General features: G+C 48.4%; 1 protein-coding gene across 1 annotated transcript in view; it reads left to right on the top strand.

The window, feature by feature from the left end:
- MCM3AP (minichromosome maintenance complex component 3 associated protein) overlaps positions 1–17,067 on the top strand; it is a 121,884-nt gene that overhangs the window by 13,427 nt on the left and 91,390 nt on the right. Inside the window, exon 2 of the mRNA XM_075317431.1 lies at positions 10,271–12,742. Coding sequence (XP_075173546.1) covers positions 10,271–12,742 — 2,472 coding nt within the window. The remainder of the gene's footprint in view (positions 1–10,270; positions 12,743–17,067) is intronic.

Genomic DNA, 17,067 nt, shown 5'->3' with positions numbered 1-17,067 from the left:
TCCCTGGTCCCTGCACATTCAGATCGTTGCTCTATCACTGTCAAACACAGCAATGTGTGCTTCACAGCGGGAGAGCAACGAGCAAAATATGAACCAGAGCTGTGTGTAACGATTAGCGATTTCACAGCAGGGGCAAGGTCTCTGCTTAGTGTCACACACAGCGAGATCGCTGATGAGGTCACTGGTACGTCATAAAACCTGTGACTCAGCAGCGATCTCGCTATGTGAGAAGTACCTCCAAGCCTCAAAGTACAGAACAGTCTGATAATCACAATGGAGCCTCCCAGTAGTTAAATCTGCACTACTCAGCTCAACTCCTCTATCATAGTTTAACTTTTTCTGACATTGTTTCTTTAAATTCTCCCTCACATTGGTTTAATGCTCATCTAGATATAATCATTATCTGATCTTCACATGCCAACAATCTAGTTATGTGTCTTATATAACATCACTATGATAACATCACTATGTCCCTCAGGTACAAATTCTCCAGTACCCACCTCCCAGGAGTCTCCTGCTAACAGACAATTTCTGCGTGGGTCCTCTATTCCACAGTGAATCTTAATGCTCTCAAAGTACGTAGTCGACCTAACCAGCGTATCACAGACCCTGATACGATTATGCAAAAGCTACCTACACAAAATACGAATCCCAGACGAACACTGGTCTCCTCTCGGTGTATCAGAATAACGGATGGTTCCCCCTAATGTGGCGAAACGCTAATGTGATCTCTTTGTATATCAGGGTAACCGAATGGCTTTCTCAAACGTGGCAGATCGCAAAAAGGTTCTAAAACACAAACCCGCTTTGCGTCACCTTCCATATCTCCCTCAGGAAATTCTCAGACGGTTCTTCACCCACTGTAGAAATGCGTACATTGCAGGGATCGGAGCCCAGTTCGGCATCTGACTCTGGTTCTGATTCTCATTCAAACCAGTCCTCAAAGAGGAGAGATACTGTATAGTCAGCAGTTTAGTTCAGGCCGGTAACCAGACCTTAAACATTGCAGAGTCTTATCTGCCTCAGGAAGACAGTCTATTTCTTTCAGAAAAATAAGTCACACACTTAGGGTAACCCGCCAGTATTTTGACTCTCCACTAGCATTATACTTCCATAGTTTGATGGAGCTATCCTCAAAAGATTACACCAAAAGAGAAGTGGAATCTTTAGCTACGTCCACATTTGAGGCAGCAGACAAAGTTTTAGGCCCTGCCTTCACTTCTGTCTGGGTATCTAAAACGATTTCCATTTGGTCAAAACCTCTCCGTGACGGCATCGTCAACGGAGCTCCTGCCAAAAGATCTTGCAGATCTTGGTAGTCAAATACATTATACAGGGAGATATCCTCTGTCAGTGTCCCTATACATCATTAGCTGCTAAGCTTTAGCAGTGGTCAATTTGGCAGAGTCCTATGTTTCAAAACAGGGAATGTGGACACCACGCCTAGAAAGAGCAATCGCCAGTCTACCTTTCCGATTATTCGGATATTGCCTAGATCATGGGTCCCCAATTCCAGTCCTCAAGGGCCGCCAACAGTGCAGGTTTTCAGGATTTCCTTAGTATTGCACAGGTGATAATTTAATCACCTGCACAGTTGATGATTCCAACACCCATGCAATGCTAAGGAAATCCTGAAAACATGCACTGTTGGCGGCCCTCGAGGACTGGAGTTGGGGAACCCTGGCCTAGATCACACTATCACCGAGGCCACAGGTATAAAACAGCGGGATTCAAGAAAAGAGCGTTGTGTACCAACAAACGAACGAACCTTCATTCAAAATAATTTCAACCCGAAAACGCGTCATATGGACAGGGTTTATTCAGACACAAAGACAAGTAAGATATATCATGAAAATGATGACTTTAGCTCTTTACAAAAATGTGATGCTCAGAAGTAAACAATTCTTAGATTCAGGTAATGTCGATTTTTGGTACAAAATAGAACTCAATTTGACACCAAAACACCGTTTTGTGCTATCCACAGCCGCCAAAAGTAGAACTTCTCGTACAAAGTTTTTCTATTCAGCCATATCTACTCTCCAAGAAGCAGGAGCAATTGTTCCGATTCCATCAGAGGAATGTTTCAAGGTTTTTTTTTCACACCTGTTAGTTGTACCAAAGAAAGACAGAACAGTACGCCCTATTCTGGATCCCACCGTGTAAATTCAATCTATCTCATCTCCACTTCAAGATGGCGCCTCTTCAAGCAGTGATACAACAGATGGATCCTTAAGAATTTATGGGCTCAACAGAGATCTGACATGAGTGCTTACACATACCATCTACCACAGACATTAAAGATTCTTGCGCTTTGCTGAAGACCAGACACATTTAAATTTATTGCACTAATCTGCTCTCGGAGTCTTTACACAAGTATCAGCAACATAGACCATCCTCAGAGCCAGAAGAATCATAGTCATACTTATCTAGACGACATACTCCTCAAAGGTCCGTCTCATCAATCAGGTCTTCAAAGTCTGGATATCACCACAGAAAGCCTAGTTTAGATGTGTGGATAATCAACACAACAAAATCGTCCATGATTCCCAACCATCGTCTAATATTGCTGAGTGTGCTATCTACAGGGTTCAAGCTACACTGTTCCTTACAGAATAAAAGACGTAAGCATTACTACAAGATAGTCGACTACCCATACAGTACAGATCTGTTCCTGTCTGAACTGACATGTAAATATCTAGGAAGATGGTGGCTGACTCCCACACGCTTTAGTTCAGCCAATTTAACAGCAGAGCCTTACAATTAGCATTTATTTATATGTGAAACAAGTCAACGTAGTCACAGGTTCATCAGTCCCTAAGGTGGTGGCTACAGTCACCGCTTTTTCCTACACATTCATTCCTTCCTGTTCACTAGGTAGTGATCATGCCAGCCTCGCAGGTTGGGAAGCAGTTTTCCTGAAAACGTCATCCTTCAATGTTGTTGGGAGATTTACGAAGCCTCGCTCGGGATCATCATCGTTTGCAGTCACTATCAAATTGAACAATCTGCATACTGTGGGACAAAGCCATAAGCTGTACAGTATGTAATTCACCAAGGACACCAGAAGCCTGAGAGTCATGGTAAAAATATCAAGGATACAAACCTGGGCAGAGAACCATGTAACAAAGTTCAGCAGGTCACAGCCCAGAAGTAGAGATTTGGGCGGCAGATTACCTAAGCCACGAAGGCCTGACATCAGGAAAATAGTCACTACACTCGAGTTTTTAATCAGATAGGCCAAAATTGGAACAAGCCAGATGTTGACCTAATCATATCCAGAAACAACAATAAAGTCTCTGTTTACTATCAGGTACACACAACTCCCTCACAGTGGCATCTAATGCACTAGGAACATCATGGTCACAGTTCACACTGCCGTACCCATTTTCTTCCTTATTTCACTAATCCCCAGAATAGTAAAGAAAATTAAGACAGAGGAGGTACCAGTTGTACTAATAAGACCAGACTGACTAAGAGGGTATGCGCAAATCATCAATATGATAGAAGATGCGCCATTAAAACGCTCAGATTGTCAAGACCTTCTCTTCCAAGGCCCGCTGTGTCATCAGAATTCATAGTTTCTTAAACAACGGCATAGCTGTTGGGGCCACCGTTCTAAAGGAATTAGGTTTATCAGACTCAGTCATACAGACCATGATCAAGGTCAGAACACCAGTAACATAAAAAAATTTACCACCGTAGCTGTAAAGCACTTTTTAGTTTGTGTCAATCAAACAACGTTGTTCCTTTTATCATTCGCACTATCCAGTCTTCTAGTTTTCGTTCAGTCAGAGCTAGACTCCGGGTTAGTTCTCAGTTTCCTCCTAAGACAAATCTAATCTCTGCCCTGTCTATACTTTGATCAGAAAAACATAGCCTATCTATCTCAAGTCCTAACATTCCTAAAGGAATTAGCTTATTATAGTCCCCTGACCAACCAATAATAGAAATCTGGCATAAAAATTAGTCTGCAATGAACTACAAAGCGAACTTGTGAGCCAATTCAGCACATAACACTACAAAGAAAGTCATGATCCTAGTAGCCATTACATTATAGGTCCAGGTCGGAAATTCACCATTGCTCAGGTCATGCCACGTTTCTAATTATATATACATTAAGATGTAGTTGTACTATGACCGGTAATTACCTTCCTCCCCAAGGTAGTTTCGTCATTTCACATAAGCGAGAAAATCATTCTTCCCTCGTTTTGTTCAACACTACCTCATACCATAGAAACAAAACTAAACAAACTAGACCTTGTTAGAACAATACACACATATCTTAATTCAAACAAGGACTTTAGATGATCAGACTCCTTTTTAATCATGCCTAACGGACAGTGCTATGGCCTAGCCGCCTCAGGATCTACTTTAGCTAGATAGATGCGTGCTGTCATTCTATAGTCACACTGACTAAAATAAAAGTTTCCCTCAGGGCAGTCCTCGCCCCTCTGCCAAGCCTGCAGCGCCCCCACTATGACTACTACGGAGCCCAGCACCGCCCGTAACGAGGACTCGGCCCCCACACCTGAGTGGGCTGCCGTTCTCTCCCAGTCCGTGGATAATCTAACCACAGTATCTCAAACCCTGGTTTCAGCTCTAGAGCGTCTGCCCGCCTCCACCTCTGGAGCCCCCCTTGTGGCCCAGAGCTAGTCTGATCCCGTAGCGCTGTCATCTCAGCAGGGCAGGTCACACAGGAGGTCTAGGAACCGGTCATTTTCAAGCTCGTCCTTTAGCTCTTCTAACCCCTCCAGAGTGGTGCACTCTCCCTCGCCTACATCACATGCCTCTGCACAGATCTCTGCAGTAGTACCGGATTCGGACCAGGACCCCGATTCGGACTCCGATCTGGACTCTGAACACATGTCCAAACTGAGCAGCATGATGGACAGTCTGATTATTGCCATTAATCAGACCCTAGAGGTGAAGGACGTAGAACCGATCCCCACCAGTCAGTTGGTTCCCTTTTAAAAAGACCAGAAAGCCTCCAAAGGTCTTTGAAAATCACAAGGAATTTGATGACATTTTTTCTAAACCGTGGGAACATCCTGACAAACTTTTTCAGAAATGCAAGCAAGCACAAATCCTCTATCCCTTTGCGCCTAAACTACGTCGTAAGTGGTCAGTGTCTCCTCAGTGGACCCTCCAGTCTCCCGACTTTCTTCTAGTACCACCTTACCCCTCTGACGGTGCCTCCCTTAAGGGCCCTTCTGACATAACCATAGAATCCCTAGCCAAGTCGGCCTTTGAAGCCTCTGGATCGGCCATCTGCTGAGCCTTTGCATCCACCTGGGTCTCCAAGACTATCTCCGCCTGGGCAAAACTACTTCGACGTGGTATACTGTCTGACGCTCCCGGGCCTGAGTTAGCAGATTTGGCAAATCAGATCGCCCATGCCGGAAAGTACCTGATTACCACTTCCCTCGACTCCGCTGCCTCCGCGGCCCTGGCAGCTGGTAACATTGGCACAATTCGCAGGGCTTTGTGGCTTAAGGCATTGAATGCGGATTCAGCCTCCAAGACGTCCCTCACCAGTCTCCCCTTTCTGGGGGCCAGACTATTCGGAGAAAAGCTAGACAAAATAATCTCTGATGCGACAGGGGGTAAGAGTACCTTCCTTCCTCAGCGAAAGCTCCCTCGAGCCCCTCCTAAAAGGCGGCCTCTTCCCTTTTCGCCCCTTTCGCCAATTTTCTGCCAGCAACAGCACCCGTCGGGAGTGTTCGCCAGTACGTCAGGAAAGACGGAAGCCCTCATTTAAGGCAACACCCTCTTGGTGTTCTTGGCGTTCCCGCGGTCAGCAGTCCAAGCCTTCCAACTCCAGATCCAATAGATTCTCCTCTGCATGACTGGGCTCCCATTCCCGGATTCTCCGCCAGGGTTGGCGGTCGCCTCCGGATGTTCAGAAGCGTGTGGCTTTCCGTGATAGACGATGCTTGGGTCAGAGACGTCGTCTCTTATGGCTACAAGATAGAATTTTCTTCACTCCAACGTCCACGCTTTATTGAATCTCATCCTTCCAAGGATCCCTCCCTCACCAGGGGATTCTTTGCGGCCATCCAGTCCATGCGAGATTCCGGGGTTATCACTCTCGTCTCCACGCAAGACCGGTTTCAGGGTTTTTATTCAAACATTTTTGTAGTTCCAAAAAAGAACGGCACTGTCCGCCCCATTCTGGATCTGAAGCAGCTCAACAGTCGTGTCCGTCTCCGCCACTTCCGCATGGAGTCTCTTCGCTCAGTTATAGCATCCATGGAACCCGAGGAGTTCCTCTGTTCGGTGGACATCCAAGATGCCTACCTTCACTGGTTACAATATTTTTATTATTACATATTAGAACATTTATATATTACATTAGTTTAGTGGAACAAAGTAGAAACATTTAGACAATTTCATGTAAACAGTTCAAACATTTGCGTTTTTTTTGTTTGAGGGGGAGGTAAGCCGGGGAGGGAAGGCGGAAGGAGAGATCTTTATTGGGGAATGCCTACCTTCACATTCTGATTTTCCCAGCTCATCAGAGATTCTTACACTTCGCGGTTCAGGATCACCATTTTCAATTTACAGCTCTCCTGTTCGGGCTCTCAACAGCGCCCAGAGTCTTCACCAAGATAATGGCAACCGTCATGGCTATTCTTCGGACTCGTAGAATCCTAGCCATCCCTTATCTGGACGACATTTTCGTCAAGGCTCCCTCGGCTGCGGAGTGTCGCGAAAGCCTCAGGATCACACTGGATACTCTAGCCCATCTCGGCTGGTTGATCAACAAACCAAAATCATCACATATCCCAGGACAACGCATCTACTTTCTCGGGATGGTATTCGACACTGCACAGGCAAAGGTTCTCCTACCCGAAGACAAGCACTCGGCTATTCTCAAGGGAATTCGGAACCGCCAATGCCCTCCTCCTTGCTCTCTTCGGTACTGCATGAGCATTCTCGGGAAGAGGGTGGCGTCAATAGAAGCGGTGTCTTTCGCCCACTTCCATTCTCGTCCTCTCCAGGGTTTCCTCCTATCAAGGTGGGACAGGTCTCTTCACTCACTGGATCGCCCAGTCGTGCTCCCTCCACGAGTCAGGGAGTTGTTAGAGTGGTGGAAATGTTTCCCCCTTATCTTCCACGGGAGATAATTTCTTCCCCGTCGAAGGAAGGTCATTACGACAGATGCCAGCCTCTTAGGCTGGGGAGCCACATTTCAGAACCTCACAGTCCAGGGTTGCTGGACTGTTAAGGAATCGACTCTTCCTATAAACATTCTGGAGCTCAAGGCGGTCCGACTGGCCCTCACACTGGGAGACCCTGCTCTTCGGACTTCCAATTCGAGTTCAGTCCGACAACGCGACGACGGTGGTCTACATAAACCACCAAGGAGGAACCCGAAGCCGAGCAGCGATGGAGGAGGTGTCTCATTCTCAGCTGGGCCGAGCAACACGTCCCAGCAATTTCAGCCGTCCACATTCCAGGAGTGGACAATAGGGCCGCCGACTTTCTCAGCCGAGAGGGTCTCGCTGCGGCAGAGTAGTCCCTCAATCACACCATCTTCGAGCAAATTTGCCTCAGGTGGGGGACCCCCGATGTGGACCACTTGGCCTCCAGGTGGAACCACAAGGTTCCCCGATTCGTTTCCAGGGCAAGAGATCCACTGGCGGTTGCAACAGATGCCCTAGCGATTCCTTGGTCACAATGCTCCCTTCCGTATCTCTTTTCCCCCGCTTCCGCTCATCCCCAGACTAGTCAAGAAGATCAAGTCAGAAGGAGTTCCAGTAATTCTCGTGGCCTCGGATTGGCCCCGTCGTCTTTGGTATGCAGAACTTGTGCACCTTCTCACCGACGTCTCGTGGAGACTCTCAGACATTCCGGACCTTCTCGCTCAAGGACCAATCTTCCACCAGAATTCACAGTCGCTCAATTTAACGGCATGGCTGTTGAAGCCACAGTACTAACTTCCTTGGGAGTCTGACCGAGTTGTCCAAACAATGATCAGAGCACGGAAACCCTCTTCCTCCCGCATGTACCACCGTACGTGGAAGTCCTATTTCCGCTGGTGCGAATCTAATCAGATTGCGACCATGACCTTCTCCTTACCTGTTCTGTGGTCTTTTCTGCAGTCCGGTCTTGATGCGGGTTTGACTCTCAGCTCCCTTAAGGGTCAAGTGTCAGCGCTTTCCATCCTCTTACAGAAGAAGATTGCCTCTCACTCACAGTTTCGCACTTTCCTTTAGGGGTCGCCCATTCTGTTCCCCCCTACCAGCCTCCAGTGGAGCCTTGGGACCTTGACTTGGTCCTGTCTGTTCTCCAGCATTCCCTCTTTGAACCCCTACAAGAGGTGCCTCTATCTTTCCTCTCCTGGAAGGTCGCCTTCTTAGTAGCCATCACGTCAATCGTGTATCTGAACTTGCGGCACTTTCCTGCCATTCTCCCTATCTCGTCTTCCACCAGGATAAGGTAGTTCTTCGGCCAGTCTTGTCCTTTCTTCCTAAGGTGGTCTCCTCTTTCCACCTCAATGAAGACATTGTCCTTCCCTCATTCTGCCCGAACCCTTCTGACCCTCGTGAGATTCTTCTCCACAAGCTGGACTTGGTTAGGGCCCTCCGCCTGTATATTTCCAGGACGTCTCACTTCAGAAACTCAGATTCTCTGTTCGTGCTTCCATCTGGTCCACGCAGAAGTCTTCCCGCTTCCAAGTCCTCCATTGCTCGATGGATCCGCTCTGCCGTCTTGGAAGTCTACCGGGTAAGGGGCAGAGCACGCCCACTCAGGATTACGGCCCATTCCACCAGGGGGGTGGGGGCCTCCTGGGCGGTCTGCCACCAGGCCCCAGCGTTGCAGCTTTGCAAGGCAGCAACCTGGTCTTCACTTCACACCTTCACTAAGTTCTACAGGGTTCTCAGCTATGCCTACTCAGATGCGAGCCTCGGTAGATGGGTACTGCAACCTGCAGTGGCCCGAGGTCAGCCCTGAGAGTGATAATCTACCCACCCATGGGACTGCTTTAGGACGTCCCATGGTCTTCTGTGTCCCCCAATGAAGCGATAAAGAAAAGTAGATTTTGGGTACTCGCCGTAAAATCTCTTTCTTGGAGCCTTCATTGGGGGGACACAGCACCCGCCCTTGTGTTGGTTACTGTTGACTGTTGATTCTACTGTTCACTTTCTGTAAAATTATTCATTATTTCCTATTATTTTCTCCTACTGCTTTCTCACTAACTGAGGTACAATTGCCAGTTGGTGGGTGTATACTGCATAGGAGGAGTTAACCTTTTTTGCATAGTGTCACCTCCTAGTGGCAGCAGCATACAACCCATGGTCTTCTGTGTCCCCCAATGAAGGCTCCAAGAAAGAGATTTTACGGTGAGTAGCCAAAATCTACTTTTTTGCCTAGTGTGACCCACTAGTGGCAGCAGCATATACCCCATGGTTTTCTGTGTCCTCAAATGAAGACTCTGAGAAAGAGAGATTTTACGATGAGTACCCAGAAATCTTCTTTTTGGAGACATGTTGATTTATATGCACTAGTCACTTTAATGTAAGATCTTGTCTGTATATACGCAATTCTGATGTGACTGTACCCCTTATAGATTTATGAGTTTGAGCATGTGTATATCATGTATTGTATGCCCATTTCAATTCCCTCTCTCTGTTATATATTTTTAAACACCCAATTTTTATGTGTATTCACCAGAGCCCCTTCCCCCCCCCCCCTCTTATTTTGATAATAAAAATATTTGCACATTGTACTCCCTTTCCTCCTGTTTTTCATACAATTACAAATGTAGTATAGTTCTCCTGCTATATAGCCATGTTTCTTACCTCATGTGCAGGGCATTGCAGCTTAGGTATCCATGGCAACTTACTAATTGTCACTACATGAGTGGATGTAACCATGGATGCCGAAGCTGCAATGCCCTGCACATGAGGTAAGAGACTTGGCTATAGTAGGCGAACTATATTACATTTCTAATTGGAGGTATTTGCTAATATTATCATATCTACATACTGGGATAGGATCTTGAAGATGGGAATTTATGATTTTACATGCATGAATGTTTAGCTAAAAAGCATTTGAAGTTCATCGCTCCCAGTAAACCTGGCAGATAGGATTTCAATGCTGTTTACCTGCTGATTACCACTCTATGTACTGGTGTAAATTGTATTTTTGTGAGAAACAAGTTCCCTTTAATGTTGCTGAATTGAGAACTGTCACAGTACAATACTGTCTAGATAGGATCAACCTTTCTTGAGATTTTAATCTTACATTTCTATATGTTTCTTAGGTGTACAAGGCGCAAGTTTTCTTTCCTCACAAACAATGAACAATAGCAATGTGTTCGGTGGACAACAAACCACAAACCCCAATACACAAAATCAGAATGCAGCTATGTTTGGGCAGACATTATTTGGCCAAAATGCAACTGTACAGCCTGCCCCTGCATTTGGACAGCCATCTACTGGCCAGTCAACCCCTATGTTTGGACAGCTCGGTAACAACCAGCCTGTTTTTGGTCAGAATACTTTAAGCCAATCTTCTTCTATCTTTGGACAGACTAATACAGTCCAAACTACGTCAGCATTTGGCCAGACAAGTGGTGGACTGTCAGCCCCTACATTTGGCCAGGGTTCTTCTTCAGGGACACTGTTTGGTCAGGCTCTTTCTGGCCAGTCGAATTCTATATTTGGGCAGGCCACCGCTGGGCAGTCTGCTCCTACCTTTGGGCACACAGCTAATACATCAGTGTTTGGACTAGCAACATCTGGACAGACAGCTCCGCTGTTTGGACAGTCCAGCTCAGGGCAGTCTGCTCCTTCATTTGGACAGTCCACTAATCAGTCGGCACCTGCGTTTGGGCAGGGCACGTCTGCACAGTTTACGCCAATATTTGGGCAGAGCACCCCTAGTCAGTCACCACCAGTGTTTGGACAGACATCTGGTCTAACTGCTCCTGCATTTGGCCAGGTTTCTTCTGCTCCATCTGCTCCAGCCTTTGGACAGGTTACAACAGGACAGTCTGGCTTTACCTTTGGACAGACTTCTAATAATCAGGCTTCTACTACTTTTGCACAACAGTCTTTGGGACAAACTGGTTCTGCGTTTGGGCTGGCAACTACCGGACAGTCCTCTTCCCTCTTTGGACATACAACCAATACTCAAACACTACCTGCATTTGGGCAGACTTCTACGGGGCCGACTGCGCCATCGTTTGGACAAAGCAGTAACAATCAATCATCTATATTTGGACAAATTACTCCCAGTAAATCTGCATCTCCTTTTGCTCAAGTACCATCTAGTCAATCTACATCTCTCTTTGCCCAAGCGACTAATAACCAATCTGCATCTTTCTTTACACAGACTACAACTAGCCAGTCAGCATCCCCCTTTGGAAGCAATACTTCTATATTTTCCCAGGGAACATCTGAGTCATCAGCAGCATCTAGACAGTCTGAGGATGGCTCAAATCAGGGTCCACAATTTGGACAACAATCCCCTAGTAATAGATTTTTGTTTGGCCAGACACCCTCCAACCCGACCCAGACACCTATGTTTGCTCAGAACGTGACTGGACAAAGTTTTAGTCAGGGAGGTTCTACGCAATCTGGGCCAAATAGTAGTAGCCAAGTGTCTGCATTTGGACAGGTAAACAATGGACAAAGTAATATTTTTGGTCAGTCTCCTGGCTTCCAACCTCCATTTAGTAAGCAAGAATCTGGTTCTATCAATGCACAACCATCTTCTGCATTTGGAATTGCACAATCTGCACAAGTTAGCAAGACAGCAGCCACTGAGAAAATGTCAATTTTTGGTCAGTCCTCAAATATTTCCACTGTGCAGACTGGAAGTGTATTTGGTACCACAACACAAACAAGTACCAGTTCTAGTGCTGCGGACTCCACTTTTACACAGGTAGCCTCCAATTCAGAGCACAGTTTCAAACCTCCCGCTCATACAACTTTCAAGCCAATCCTACCGGGAGCAAATAAATCGGATGAAACTTCGGCATCATCTTTTAGCATGTCAAGTAAAAATGAGTCAAAAGACCCACCCCTATTTGGAGCTCCTACAACATCATCGACATCTGGGAACGTCAACTTCTTCTCTATGTCTTCAGAGAAGAAAAACAAAGGTGAAGCAGGAACACCCAGACCTTCATTTGCAAGTGCCAATAGTAGTTTTACTAGTTTTGTTGAAGAGCCAAGAAGAGAGGAGGGGCAAAAAGGAATAAAAAGAAAACCGGAGTATGATCGTTCACGTAGAATTGATGTCGCCATCTCAGGTGAAGCTTCTTCAGATCCCCATAGCGAACATCCACCTGTTAAGAGGGCTGGTCGATTGAACCGGGATTTAAAAGGAGGAGCAAACATCTATGTCAGGAGCTTGTTTGATGTTGTAAAAAGTCAAATGAAAACTCATCGGGGAAAAGAAATTATAAAATCAGATAACGTTACTCCACAGGCCAAGGTGACAGATGCCGATTCTCCATCAAAAACTCAACCAATTGTAAGACCTCTTTCTGCTCCCAATCAAACTGAATCTGTTAAAACTAGCCCAGCGAGTTTATCTAGTCAAGTGACTTTTAATAAGTCCCATTTGCAAGGTACAGGTCATATAACATCTACCAGAATGGTTTCCTTTTTGGGGCCAAACCAGCAAGGATCTCCCAGAGACTATTCTTCACCTGGGCCTAGTGAGTTGATACCTGGAAGAATTCGACCCTTACTGGAAGAAGGTGAGCTGCTGCCTGAAATTCAAGGTGAGAGCATTTTTTTTTTTTCAAAAGTAGATTTCTTTGTCGCTCCTAATTGGGAGACCCAGACAATTGGGGTGTATAGCTATGCCTCCGGAGGCCACACAAAGTATTACACTAAAAGTGTAAAGCCCCTCCCCTTCAGCCTATACACCCCCCGTACTGCTACGGGCTCATCAGTTTTTATGCTTTGTGCGAAGGAGGTCAGACATCCACGCATAGCTCCACAGCTTAGTCAGCAGCAGCTGCTGACTATGTCGGATGGAAGAAAAGAGGGCCCATAACAGGGCCCCCAGCATGCTCCCTTCTCACCCCACTCTTGTCGGCGGTGTTGTTAAGGTTGAGGTATCCATTGCGGGTACGGAGGCTGGAGCCCACATGCTGCTTTCCTTCCCCATCCCTCAATTAGGGCTCTGGGTGAAGTGGGATCCCATCGGTCTCCAGGCACAGGAGACCGTGCTCCATCCACAGCTCCTGAGGACCCTGCTGGATAGGAGCCGAGTATCGTTCAGGGACATGGCCCTGCTACTTGGAGGTACTCTGTGTCCCCGTGGGGACCGCGCACAGCAACACTCCAGCATTGCTGGGTGTGCTAGTGCACCGGGGACAGCAGCGCTGGCTGAATTTGTGCCACTATACACTTCAGCGTCGCTGAGTGTATTTGTGTAGGGGGACTGCCGCGCTGACCGCCGCTGCCATGGTTATCACTGCGGCGCGGCTGGGACTGTTAGTGCGCCGGGGACTTCCGCGCCGACCGCGCTTATACGGCGGCCGCGCTTATAACTATAGTCCCCGGCTTCTGCGGCCTAGTCTCATTCTTTTCCCGCCCCCAGCCCTGCCAGTCAGGGGAAGGGCGGGACGCTGTACAGGTCGGCAGCACTGAGGGCTGGAGCATGCTTTGCATACTCCACCCCCCTCACTCTGCACAGTGGGGCACCAGTTCCCGCACTTTTCTGGGTCACGCCCACGGCTCCCTCCTCTCCCCAGGACGCTGGCAGCCATTCCTCTCAGCTCTGCTAACGCTGGAGAGGAGAGACAAGCTCAAAGAGACCCAGGCAGGAATTCTGGTGCCCACACAAACGCTTTGCGCAGGCGGTAAGCAGCACCTGTGGTGCTGGCCCCACTAGTGCAGAACTGTATTTATAGTTTATATGATTATAGTCTATACTTTACACTGTAGGGTGCACTGTTGATTTGTGGCTATTTACCCTCCTGTATTGCTCAGAGGAGACAACATACTATGCTGCCTGTGCAGCATGTACGGCTATACTGCCGGCAGGTTCCACTGACCCTCATTGTGTGCAATTCTCGGCCCCTGTGGCACTTTCTCAGCCGGAGCCTCTGCTAGGGGTGGCCCAGGGAGAACCACCTGTTAACAGTCCAGGTGACAGGGACGGAGTTTGCAGTTTTTACTGAAAGACTTTCTGAGACTATGGCTAAGATATTAGAAGTCTTGCAGTCCAGGCCGGCATCTCAAGCCAGGGGCACTGTGGTATCATTGTCCCCTGGTTCCCCTCAGTTGGAACAGCAATGTCTTCCCGGGGTTTCTCATGGATCCCAGGGTGAGGTCTCTGACACGGACCGCAGCCCCAGACCGACTAAGCGAGCTCGCTATGAAATTCCCTCGATATCATCACAATGTTCAGGGTCTCAGCGAGAGGACTCTCTGTATGATGAAGCGGAGGTAGCTGATCAGGATTCTGATCCTGAAGCCGCTCTCAACCTTGATACTCCTGATGGGGACGCCATAGTGAATGATCTTATTGCGTCCATCAATGAAATGTTGAATATTTCTCCCTCAGCTCCTCCAGTGGAGGAGTCAGCTTCCCAGCAGGAGAAATTCCGTTTCAGGTTTCCCAAGCGTACAAAGAGTATGTTTCTGGACCACTCTGACTTCAGAGAGGCAGTCCAGAAACACCGAGCTTATCCAGATAAGCGTTTTTCCAAGCGCCTTAAGGATACACGTTACCCTTTTCCCCCTGACGTGGTCAAGGGCTGGACTCAGTGTCCCAAGGTGGATCCTCCAATCTCCAGACTGGCGGCTAGATCCATAGTTGCAGTGGAAGATGGAGCTTCACTCAAGGATGCCACTGACAGACAGATGGAGCTCTGGTTGAAATCCATCTATGAAGCTATCGGCGCGTCTTTTGCTCCAGCATTCGCAGCCGTATGGGCACTCCAAGCTATCTCAGCTGGTCAGGCGCAAATTGACGCACTCACGTACGTCTGCGCCGCAGGTGGCGTCCATAACCTCTCAAACGTCGGCATTTGCGTCTTACGCTATTAATGCTGTCCTGGACTCTGCGACCCGTACGGCGGGTGCAGCCGCCAATTCGGTGGTAATACGCAGGGCCTTGTGGCTGCGGGAATGGAAGGCAGATTCGGCTTCCAAAAAGTGCTTAACTGGATTGCCATTTTCTGGCGACCGTTTGTTTGGTGAGAGATTGGATGAAATCATCAAACAATCCAAGGGAAAGGAAACATCCTTACCCCAAGCCAAACCAAAAACACCCCAACAGAGGAGGGGACAGTCGAGGTTTCGGTCCTTTCGGGGTGCGGGCAGGTCACAATTCTCCTCGTCCAAAAGGCCTCAGAAGGATCAGAGGAACGGCGACGCATGGCGGTCTAAATCATGCCCTAAAAAGACCGCCGGAGGTGCCGCTACCAAGGCGGCTTCCTCATGACTTACGGCCTCCTCACACCGCATCCTCGGTCGGTGGCAGGCTCTCCCGCTTTTGCGACATCTGGCTGCCACAAGTAAAAGACCGTTGGGTGAGAGACATTTTGTCTCACGGTTACAGGATAGAGTTCAGCTCTCGTCCTCCGACTCGATTCTTCAGAACATCTCCGCCTCCCGAGCGAGCCGAGGCTCTTCTGCAGGCGGTGGGCATTCTGAAGGCAGAAGGAGTGGTGGTCCCGGTTCCTCTTCAGCAACAGGGTCACGGTTTCTACTCCAACCTGTTTGTGGTTCCAAAGAAGGACGGGTCCTTCCGTCCTGTTTTGGACCTAAAACTGCTCAACAAACACGTAAGGACCAGGCGGTTCCGGATGGAATCCCTCCACTCCGTCATCGCCTCAATGTCCCAAGGAGATTTCCTAGCATCGATCGATATCAAGGATGCTTATCTCCACGTACCAATTGCTCCAGAGCATCAGCGCTTCTTGCGCTTCGCCATAGGAGACGAACACCTTCAGTTCGCGGCACTGCCGTTCGGCCTGGCGACAGCCCCAAGGGTTTTCACCAAGGTCATGGCTACAGTAGTTGCGGTCCTCCACTCTCAGGGTCACTCAGTGATACCTTACTTAGACGATCTGCTGGTCAAGGCACCCTCTCAAGAGGCATGCCAACACAGCCTCAACGTTACTCTGGAGATTCTCCAGAGTTTCGGGTGGATCATCAATTTTCCAAAGTCAAATCTGACACCGGTCCAATCACTGACATATCTTTGATGGAGTTTCATACTCTTCCAGCGATAGTGAAGCTTCCGCTGGACAAACAGCGTTCACTACACACAGGGGTGCAATCTCTCCTTCAAGGTCGGTCACACCCCTTGAGGCACCTCATGCACTTCCTGGGGAAGATGGTGGCAGCAATGGAAGCAGTCCCTTTCGCGCAGTTTCACCTGCGTCCTCTTCAATGGGACATCCTATGCAAGTGGGACAGGAGGCCGACGTCCCTAGACAGGAACGTCTCCCTCTCTCAAGCAACCAAAGCTTCCCTTCGGTGGTGGCTTCTTCCCACCTCATTATCGAAAGGGAAATCCTTCCTACCCCCATCCTGGGCGGTGGTCACGACGGACGCGAGCCTGTCAGGGTGGGGAGCAGTTTTTCTCCACCACAGGGCTCAGGGTACGTGGACTCAGCAAGAGTCCTCACTTCAGATCAATGTTCTGGAGATCAGGGCAGTGTATCTTGCCCTAAAAGCGTTCCAGCAGTGGCTGGAAGGCAAGCAGATCCGAATTCAGTCGGACAACTCCACAGCGGTGGCTTACATCAACCACCAAGGTGGGACACGCAGTCGGCAAGCCTTCCAGGAAGTCCGGAGGATTCTGCTGTGGGTGGAAGCCACAGCATCCACCATATCCGCAGTTCACATCCCGGGCGTAGAAAACTGGGAAGCAGACTTTCTCAGTCGCCAGGGCATGGACGCAGGGGAATGGTCCCTTCACCCGGACGTGTTTCAGGAGATCTGTTGCCGCTGGGGGATGCCGGACGTCGACCTAATGGCGTCACGGCACAACAACAAGGTCCCAACATTCATGGCTCGATCTCAAGATCACAGAGCTCTGGCGGCAGACGCCTTAGTTCAGGATTGGTCGCAGTTTCAGCTT

Source organism: Anomaloglossus baeobatrachus, chromosome 7, assembly GCF_048569485.1.
Source record: "Anomaloglossus baeobatrachus isolate aAnoBae1 chromosome 7, aAnoBae1.hap1, whole genome shotgun sequence".
Taxonomy (NCBI): Eukaryota; Metazoa; Chordata; class Amphibia; order Anura; family Aromobatidae; genus Anomaloglossus; species Anomaloglossus baeobatrachus.
The sequence above is the reverse complement of the archived record's forward strand: the minus strand, read 5'-3'. Positions and strand labels throughout refer to the sequence as shown.